Raw genomic sequence first — 11499 nt, forward strand, 5'->3', positions numbered from 1 at the left:
CATACTCAAAAAAATAGAACGACTATGGAGGGAGTAGCTAAAAATAAAATGAGCCGTAAATCAGACAGTCCAAGAGTATATCTGGACAGATACTTATTCGAATTCTTATGGTGGAAAAAAGTGAAATCAGATGGATCGTAATGTGTTTCAAGCAATTCTAGAAGATATTGCCGCTTTTTGGCTACGCAATAAATATTTGTATTCATATGTAAGTATTCAGTGTTTTATCTCGGTTTTACCTATCATTAATTTGTATTTAATCATTTTAGTTTTCAAATTCTTTTTTAATATTTAAAAAAAAAATAAATTGATTTTTTTTTTTAAATTTATTGTACAAAATAAATAGGGGAAGGATATCGCAGGACAACCCAATTGAAGACTAGGGATCAGGACTACTGTAGTCCTTATATGAACTTTTTCGAGTATATAAGTAAGGTTAACATTTTTCGACTTATACGAACTTAAAAATAATACTCATACACATCATCAACTCCTATTTAAATCTATACTCAGATCTTCTCTTTTATTAGATTTTCTCACTCGTACTATAATATTTTGAAAGCGACGCACTGCATATCTATTCTTCAGAAAAATATATGACTTATGTAAATTAATCCCTTGCAGTCAAAGAGTAGCGTTCTGAACCTCGAATGTGATATCAGTACGAGAGGGGCTACTATACCCTTTTGGCAATGAACTGTGCTTATAACAGATATAAAGGGTGTGGGAAATAACTTACTTACTTAATGATGCAAGACTGTAACTTATGCACAGTTATGAAAAGTTTATTTATTTGCACAGTTTATTTATTCAGTATGGGGCCAAGAAATGGTGACTGAGCTCTTCTTTGAACGCGAATTAAATAACAATCAAAAACAAAATTGTCGATTGGAGAAATTACCTATGGGAAGTGTGCACCGAGAAGCTTTTAAAATCAAATCGAGTAATTGGTGGGCCACCAATTACTCGTCAATTACTGTCAATCGCGGGCCGCGTTTGACAGTTGAGATCGAGAATTTTCTCTATTCGTAACTACGAAGAACAATATCGATAGAATCCCTCAAAAGGAATGGGTGTTCGAAGGGTCATGTCGAGAAACGGCATGACCGTTTGCATGAAACGCATCTATTACCGATGCGTTTCATTGTACGCATCGGTAATAGGCTGTAGAAATATGTTTATACGCTGTCCACCTCCAGGAATCTTTGCTCTCCACCTATTCTTATCTACGTCACTATTACGGGGTCGAGTGATTGGAAGATTCATTAGGTGTATCAAAAACTAGACTCATTGATCGTTTATTACATAAGAAACTTTGGGCATAAAATTTTAAGGAAAATATTAATTATTTGGAACATGAAATACAACTTTTTGTATTATTTTTGTGATTGTAACATTTCTTCTTTATTTCTCTTTTTCTATTAGAAAATGTCAGGGTATTTTCATGCTGAACTTGTTTCAAATGAACAATATGTCTATTAAATTTTGATCGTTAAAAACTTTTTTATTTGTTCTTTTTATCTTGGGATTGTTCTTTGTTCTATTTTAGTTGGGAATATTAAAAAAGACATGAATGTTCTAGTCGGAAAATATGGTAATTTGTATCAAGGATGTTACATAATTGTATGGTAAAATAAAAATTATTCATTAGTAATCTTACATCACCCGGTATATTTAACCTTTTCCATTATGAATTTGATGAGATGAATACATCGTTTACATTCTCAAGGGCAACAGGAAACAGTTTTAACATATTCAACCGATTTTCCGTTACTATTATTATAACTAAAATAATTATAATAGCTTTTTGGCTGGCCGTTGGTGTAATAAATTGGCCAATGATTCTGAATCATCTCATTTTGAACTCGGATTGGATTTCAGAATATTTTCACTCAACATTTAATCCATCTCATCCTGTTCTTTTTTTGTTTTTTTTTATATATATTTTTTTTTAATTTACGGATAAACGGATGTAAAACTAAGTTAAGATTTAATATTGTTGGTAGTAGAGGAATTTTCAATTCTTTTAGAGTAAATATTTAGCTTTCATAAATTTTTCGAACATACCCATAACTTAGTAAACCGCTCATAACTTTGTTGTCACTTCCGAAAGCCGATGTAAGATTGTGATCCCAAAATGTCTAAAAGATCTCGAAATGTTGTGATTAAAGTAGGTCAATGATTTTTTTCAATCTTCATTTTTTCTCTTTTTTTTCAGGACGTCGTTTTAAATCGTCGTCTCAAAGACACGTTCAGTTTTGGAAATAAGAAAAAGTCTGTTGAACCTGATCAGGTGAGTAAAGTGGATGATGAAGCAAATTTTTTTTTTTCTAGTTTAGGCCAAATATTCATTGTTAAAAGTATTCATCCTCGGTAGATCCAAAAGTTCATGACAAATGGCAAAGCGTTTCTCTCAATCTTTCTCTTTCATTTTAGTTTCATCGAAAATCGTGGGACAGATTTTTTAGCTACCAAATAAATTTCTAATGTTTTCTTGAAAATGACAGTTGGCATAATATGTTGGACCCTTCTATATTTCCCAAACTGTCATACGACGATCTGAACACATGATTTCATGAACTTGTGGCATTTGACCATCGTCTGTTGTCATTGAGAATCTTCCCAAACGCGGTTTATTATGTGTTTACTGATGAACATCGTTAAAATATTCATAAAAATGCGTAGGGCTCATTTTAGCTTATTATAAACTTTAATATCATTTCTTAAATCTGCATAATTTAGTTTTCTCATATTATAATTTCTTCTTTGATAAATTGAAAAAAAAAATTCTTCTTTAATAAATTGTGTATGAAAGTCACTCTGATATTGAAAGTACTTCCACAAGACACTTCCAAGAAAATTAATTACGGTAAAACAAACTTTCTGAAATCCGGGAGTTGATATTCCTCACATTCTAGAAAGCATTAGTTTTTTTTTTTAAACTTCTCTACTCCCCTGGGCCGGACCGACTTGATGGTATTACGCCACCCAGGGGAGTGTCCGTTACTCTAATAGGCCCTCCCCACCTACCGGCTATATACCGGCATGGCAGGTCAGGCCTACCGGTTGGCTCTTTTGAAATTTTTTTCCCTTTTTTAACTTAGTTAAGAAAACCTAACAGTCAACCCAAGGAGTCCTCAGCGGCTCATCGAAACCAGCACACCTCAGCATGCTGGCTCTCACCGCTGAGGGTGTCCACCCAAACTACAATCTAAACACTCATATTCCTTTCATCTGTAATTTTTTGTTTAAGCACTGACTTTATGAACTCTACAACCTTTCTCCAATTCTCTACCCTACTGAGCATATGATCTATTATCTCTCTCGGAGTCTTTCCGTCAATACCAGCATTGTATCTTAGCTTTTGCCATTTTTGGCAATTCAGGAAAGTATGCTCTACATCGTCACGTTCGTTACAATACATGCACGTAGGTTGATCTCTTTTGCCAACTTTGTGGAGGTATTCATTAAAGCACCCATGGCCAGTTAAAAACTGTGTGACGTGGTAATCTATTTCTCCGTGGCGTCTGCCTGTCCATCTAACTATATCAGGGATCAAGGATCTGGTCCATCTGGCTACCCCAGCCTGTAGCCATCTTTCCTGCCATATATTATTAATATCTTGTCTGACTTCATTATCCATACGTCCTACAAACCTCTCAACCCTGTGTCTAGCAATGAGATCAATAGGGGGCACACCAGAAAGTACACAGATGGCCTCATACGAGACCGTTCTGTAAGCGGATGCTACTCCAAGCAATACCCTCCTGTGTATCTTTTTTAATCTGTCCTTGTTCCTGTTAATAGTCATTGCGGGCCACCATGCAGGAACCGCATACAAAATCGATGAGACTACGGTTGTCGCAAGTAGTCTCCTTTTCGATATTCTAGGAGCTCTGTGCTTTGACATAATAACGTTCAAGCTTTTAATCGTTTTCTCTGCGCTATGACTGACGTTCAACACATGTTCAGTGAAACGACAATTTCTTTGCAGAGTAACTCCCAAGTATTTCAGTACCTGAACTTCAGCAATGTTATTACCTTCTATATATATATATATATATATATATATATATATATATATATGTATCCACTGGTTCCAACACCCTTCTACCGGTAAATTTGATATATTTGTACTTATCCACCGAGAGCTGTAGTCCTCTTGAATGCAGCCATCTGCCGACTATTTCGAGTGCTGAATTTGCCTTATCCTTTACCTCATCAATTGTTTTGGCCTGAATGAGTACTGAAAAGTCGTCAGCGTAAGCCAAAAGCTGAACCCTTTCAAGAAAGCATTAGTTTGTCAACGTTTATCGTCATTAATCTGAATTCTTTTTTTAGATTTTTTTGGAAGCAGGTATTTTGCCTTTTCCAATTTGTTGCAAACGGGTGATTTTATTTTTTTTTAAATTTATTTATAGTCTTAACTATATTTTAAAAAGAAAATTTTAATGATTAATTTAAAAAAAACGTTTAAACTGTAAAAAAAATAATAATTTCAATTTTGTTCAGTTAGTTATTTAGCACATATTTTAGAAAAGGAAAAAATTTAAAAAAAATTGAATAGTATAATTTTTGTTTTATAAGTGTTTGTAGAATGTTTTTTTTTATACAAAATTTTACTTCCTTGTACAAAGTAAAGGATCTATTGTGGTCGCAAAAATTTAGGTTTTCAGATTTCAACGGAATATCCATTTTAATCATCCCTGAATCCATTCTGACCAGTTTTGGCTTGACATCTGTACGTACGTATCCCTCATAAATAAAAAAACGATTAGCCGTAGGATGTTGACATTTTGGATTTAGGACTGTTGTAACATCTAGTTGTGCACCTCCCCTCTTGATTGCAATCGACTGGACCAGAAGTGTCCAAAAAAGCCTAACTTAACTGCAGTAATAAGCTCTCATTGAGAGCTTTTCAACGATATATAATAAGTGGTACTTATTTTCATTGGTTCCAGAGTTATAGTCAAACAAAATCTTAATTAATGAAATATTTGGATCTTATAAAGGGAAGGTACCTCGGTTCGAATTGGACTTCATTTCCTTTTGTTACAGTAAATAATTATTCAATAATAACAATAAAATAAAATGTGATAAAATATCAGAATTTATTAATGAAATAAAATTTTATGTACTTTTCATTTTAAAAATATTTGTGTATGTAATTTGATAGGCGTTCAAGGAAGTCATGTAGTGTTCACATCATATTTTTTTATTTAGGAGTAAAGTCAATAAATTTTTTTTTTATTTGCCAAAATTATAATTTTATTACATTTTTTAAAAAGTTTTATTTTATTATAGTGTTAAAATAAATTAGAATGTTCCAATCTGTTAACATAATTAAAAAATTTACCGTTAATATATAATGAGTGTTTTACTGATAATTTTTTTACTGTTAAAAGTTAACAATAATGATGATTGTAAAATCATTCAAGCGATTCTTTATTATTACCACTTACGTCAGAGTAATATTGTTTATTATTTAGCAAAGTGTTTACTCAGATGCGGTTACTGCTCTATCATGTTGACAGAATAAAAAGAGATGGTGATATATGTTAATACACCTTTACTATGAAATGAAAAAGCACAATAAACATTTTTATTGATTTGTCAGAATTGTTGATAACTATATACACGTGTGAGTTCTTTCCTGAGGGGACCTGTAGGGAGAAAATTAAGAAGATAAATCGCTTAAGTTTCACATTATTCTACTGTAAAATGTTTCACTACGTTATGTAGCCGATTTTTCGTTTAATACAACACAAAAGAAAATAAGCAAGATATGTTATTAGATTTTCACAAAATTAATTTTAAAAAATATCCACAGCTGTTTCGGTACACAATACGTTACCTCTCTCAGGTGTTACTGACAGATTATAGTATTCTGTTAGTAACACCTGAAGAGGTTACTGTATACCGAAACAGCTATGAATATTTTTAAAATTAATTTCGTGAAATTATAATAACATATTTTTACTTTCTTAGTAAAGGAAGTATTGTGATCTCGAAAAATTTCGGTTTCCAGATTTCAATTGAAATATCCATTTTGACCATCCTTGAAACCAGTTTGATTAGTTTCGGCGTGACGTCTGTACGTACGTATGCATCTCGCATAACTCAAAAACCATTAGCCGTAGGATGTTGTAATTTTGGATTTAGGACTGTTATAACATCTAGTTGTGCGCCTTCCCATTTTATTACAATCGACTGGACCAAAAAAGCCCAAAATCCAAAACAAATTTGGATTTTAGTCAATTTCTTAACTACAGTAATAAGCCCTCATTGAGAGCTTTTGAACGATATACCATAAGTTTGAACGATATAATAAGTGGTACTTATTTCCATTGGTTCCAGTTATAGCCAAAAAAAATGTTAATTAATCAAATATTTGGATGTTACAAGAGGAAGGCACATCGGTTCAAATCCGACTTCATACTTTTTTTAACTTTTTTTTAAATTTAAATTATTGATTTATTAATAATTATTAACCTCTGATTGTAAAAAAAAAATTACGATGTATAATAATAACGAAAAATATAAAAAAAAAAAAAAAACTTTAATGAAATAAAATTTTGCCTGTGGTACAATGGTAAAATAATTTAATTTTTAGCTTGATATAATTAAAACTATGTAGGAGGCTACCCAATATTTTTTACTAATTACAATGTTTTACCTTATTTTATTTTGAACCTCCCTGAAAATACGTAATATTATTACGTATGGTAATTTATTTTTATAAAAATAATACTTTATAAAAATAATACACACATTTAGTGTGTAGTATTACAAATATTATCAGGAATAATGAAAAGTATTCAAGATCTCGAAGATATAACAACCCTGTTGAATATTAACGTTCAGCGTGTTGAATACATGTACTAACATTCAACAGAGTTGAAACGAATTTTATCTCCAAAGCTTTTAAAACATTTTCAAAAATGCAGTTGAAAAATAAGCTTAATGGAATTAATTATTTTTAAAATGTTTAATCTCGGTGTCATCAAATATTTTTTTTGAAAGATTCTTCAACACCAATTTTAATTTAATTTGCCTCAAAAAAAAAGTCTCAAACCAAAACATATTTGAATTTTTATTTTCTTAAAATAAAAATCTACTGTAGAAGAGTTATATTTATAATACCAGTCAATTATTTTTCTTATCAATAATTGTAAAGTAATTCCAGATATTAAATTAACGCTAAAATGGATTTTAAATATATACAAATGCGTTTTTTTTATTACAATCTTTGTGTTTTTGTTTTTACTAATATTATTTTACTTTTTTTTATTTAATAAATGTATATATTTTAAATTGTTAATCTGAGATTCGGAGTAACAGTACAAGGTGAAAAGATAAAGATGCTACGATTTGCTGATGATATAGTAATTCTAGCCGAGAATAAAAAGGATTTAGAAGAAACAATGAACGGCATAGATGAAGTCCTACGCAAGAACTATCGCATGAAAATAAACAAGAAGAAAACAAAAGTAATGAAATGTAGTAGAAATAACAAAGATGGACCACTGAATGTGAAAATAGGAGGAGAAAAGATTATGGAGGTAGAAGAATTTTGTTATTTGGGAAGTAGAATTACTAAAGATGGACGAAGCAGGAGCGATATAAAATGCCGAATAGCACAAGCGAAACGAGCCTTCAGTAAGAAATATAATTTGTTTACATTAAAAATTAATTTAAATGTCAGGAAAAGATTTTTGAAAGTGTATGTTTGGAGTGTCGCTTTATATGGAAGTGAAACTTGGACAATCGGAGTATCTGAGAAGAAAAGATTAGAAGCTTTTGAAATGTGATGCTATAGGAGAATGTTAAAAATCAGATGGGTGGATAAAGTGACAAATGATGAGGTATTGCGTCAAATAGATGAAGAAAGAAGCATTTGGAAAAATATAGTTACAAGAAGAGACAGACTTATAGGCCACATACTAAGGCATCCTGGAATAGTCGCTTTAATATTGGAAGGACAGGTAGAAGGAAAAAATTGTGTAGGCAGGCCACGTTTGGAATATGTAAAACAAATTGTTAGGGATGTAGGATATAGAGGGTATACTGAAATGAAACGACTAGCACTAGATAGGGAATCTTGGAGAGCTGCATCAAACCAGTCAAATGACTGAAGACAAAAAAAAAAAAAATCTGAAATATGAATTTATAAATAAACCAGCATCCCCGTCGTGAATTTCCCTGTGTTACATGTTCATAGCAGGTATACGCTCGGCTTAAAATCGAGTTCAAAATTTTAAAAATATGTTAGGTGGTATTATATACGAGTATAGTAATAAATTATGCTCTATGCGTATAGCACAATTATAGAAAAAGTTTTAGTTTCCCCGTGCTGTATACGTATAGCTCGGGGAAACGAAAACTTTTTGAAGTGAAAACTTCAAAAATTGTTAACAGTTTTTTAGTAATTATATGTGGGCTGTTGCTGTCAGAGTTATAATTTACCGGATAAAATAAAATGTTTAGATAAAAAGTTGTGCTCCCAAAATAAAACGTTGAATGAAATCGGGAGGGTATTGATGTGCAAAAACTACGTTGTTCCTGGCACAGCAAAGTCCTTGAGTTTCATCATTCCATTTTTTATCGTTGCGATGGTAATTTATTTTCATGCTGTCTCCTATTTTGAAATTCAGATAGTCAATTTCAGAATGATAATCAAAAGGTGATTTGAGATCTGACATATTTCTCGAAGTTTGAACTCGATTTTGAGCCGAGCGTGTACGTTACTCTTCAAGTCTTTGAGAATACTCTAGCGTAGATTCATGTTGTCTACGATCATAAATTCTAGTTGCCCTAAAAATTCTTCCTATCTCTAATCTCGCCAACGTAGGCGTTATGAAAATATGAATACCAAATTGAAAGTCGAACCTATGCCGATTATGAACATGACTTACTAATAGAACTTCTTGGTTGAGTATTTAAAAATCTGTATACAGAATGCTGCTTTACTCGCGTGAGGATGAGTTTTCGCGGGTGCCGCCAGATTAGAAAATGACATTACATTTTGTAAATTTCATAATAACTTTGTATAGAAGTCGACATCGATATCGAAATTAAATATTCATAAAACCATTAAAACATTGTTAAACCTATAAATAGGCGTCATTTCTTTCAATTTTATTTTCAAACTCGTTTGATTTTACTTATACTTCGATAATAACACAAATTGATCTTATATAGATGACATTAAATTTGGTAAAATATCTTCTAGGTTATTTATTTATAAGTTTTTTTTTTGTTATTTATGATTTATGTTGTAGTGAGATTGGTAATGTTTGAACTTTGGTAAACATCACGGGGATCATAAGAAATCTACAGTTAAAATTTCGTAGTGATTGGTTCAGCAGTTTTCTTGATTACTGTTGATAGATGAAAAAGACATTGTCTCTTTTATACCGATTTGGGTATTTGATTTCGAGCAAACTGGTTTCGTCTTATCGCTAAGATAATTAAAAAAATTGTAGTTGAATTTTTTTTCGAGCAGTGGCTCAAAATAATCCTTGGTCAAATCATAAACGTTTAATATTTTCGAACAATTAACTAATTCTTATAGGAAAATGTTTTTGATTTCAAGGGCAATTTTGATTGTAACCATCAAAATTATTTACACAATGTATTACATTACCGAAATCATTTTGGATTGATTTTATTTTTTATTAATCTATTAATTGTTAAATAAGTTTAATCGAACGTTGCTAAAAGATCGGGCATGAGTAATCTTATGAATGTACTGTAATTGATGGACTTGAGCATAACAAGCCAACTGAAATGCAGATGATATTTAGATATTCCAGTTCAATATAGAGACTGATTTTCTAGTGAAATTATTCTCAGAGAAAATCATTCTCACTAGTGCCTCCTTTTATCTAGACGCTTTAAATGGATCATAGTTGTAAGATATACGGGGACCGTTAGCTTAATACAATAAATTAACGCAATGATTTCTTGTGTAAAAAATTGCGTTATATATATATCTATATTTATTTAGATTATCTATCTTTAACTTTATCGAAGAAGTTTTATTATATATACCGGGACTTTTCGTTTTTATGTTGGCAAAATCGATGTAATTCATTTTAAGTGATATAATAAACCTTCTTTACTTGTTTCATTCTTGATTAATAAATGTGTAACAGGAACAGTTGGTTTTATAATTATACAAGCGCATCAGGTGGAATTTAATTGCTACAGTAAATCGTTTTAATCCATTTATTATTATTGTTATAATTATTTACATATGACCTTTATTTTAATAAATTGCTCTTCTTGCGTTTTTTTACGTATTGTTCCCTGTAGTTTTTTTTTAGTTGTTAAATTAGTAATAACGATTATTAATTATTATTACAAAGTAGTTTTTTTCCCCGCGGATGTACAATAATTATATACTTATGAGATCTTTATGCACAACGATTTAAATTATTGTATGTATTTAACAATGTTACAATGTTTAACAATTTTACAATGTTAACTACTCAATTAGTATTGCAACCTAGATACTTGTTTACATTTGTAGAGATGTCATAAATCTTTTATAGATTGAAGATCATATGTAATTTTTTTTTGTAGCACGTTATTATTAACAGCTCTAATGGAATGTCGTATTGTCGTTTGGACCAGTTACATTATTTTGTAAATATTTTTTATGTTTATTTATTATATTAATAATATGAAGGAACGATTTAAATAATATCGATCTTAAATTTGTAATGCTTACAACGATTATGTTTTAGAATTTTAATAAATAGATGGACCTTATATTAGCTTAATTTTTCTTTAAAAACTTTCATCTAAATGATGGTAAAATCTTTATAATATTGTTTTTCTACGTTCATCCGTTTATTTTTTCTCGCTAAAATCGTGTAAATTTAGTTTTTTGTCAGTTGTTTTAATGGTTACTCAATTTATTCATAACATAAGTGGAATATAGTGTGGTAATAATATTTTTTATTTAAGTTTTCAATATTCACCGTATTTGGAAACTGTCTATTTCAGTAATATACAGAATGATTCAAAGAAACGGGAAATTTTAAAAATTAAATAACGTTAATGAAAAGTTTTTTTAGAAAATGAATTTTATTTAATGTAATTGTACAAATGTTGCCATTTTAGGATACATACATTTTAGTTTATTTTTTAAAGATGACATCTTGCAGGTTACCTCCTCTTCTACATAAACACTCACGAAGTCTCTTCGTTAAATTGTTCATGGTTTGACGTAACATCTCAACTGGAATTTCCGCAATTGCTTCTCGGATCTTATACGTAAAACTTATACATATATCATTGTTAGAAGATAAAATTACAATAGAAACATTTAAACTTACAATTGTTTGCGGATTATAATGGCCGTTCCTACTTGTTATTTTTTAAAAAAATTTCATTTTGACGTGGGCCTGTATATATATATATATATGTACGTGTATAACGTTTTAAACATTTTTTTTTTGTAGCAAGATTCTAAAAAGGTCCTTCGTTTGA

The 11499-nt window shown here is 30.5% G+C and overlaps 1 protein-coding gene across 1 annotated transcript in view; it reads left to right on the forward strand.

Annotated features, from left to right (window-relative positions):
• The window catches only part of LOC142322704 (uncharacterized), a 154125-nt gene extending 151748 nt beyond the window's left edge, over nucleotides 1–2377 (forward strand). The window contains exon 3 of the mRNA XM_075361780.1: nucleotides 2219–2377. Coding sequence (XP_075217895.1) covers nucleotides 2219–2377 — 159 coding nt within the window. The remainder of the gene's footprint in view (nucleotides 1–2218) is intronic.
• The last annotated feature ends 9122 nt before the right edge of the window (nucleotides 2378–11499 follow it).

This window comes from Lycorma delicatula, chromosome 4 (genome assembly GCF_047948215.1).
Source record: "Lycorma delicatula isolate Av1 chromosome 4, ASM4794821v1, whole genome shotgun sequence".
Lineage (NCBI taxonomy): Eukaryota > Metazoa > Arthropoda > Insecta > Hemiptera > Fulgoridae > Lycorma > Lycorma delicatula.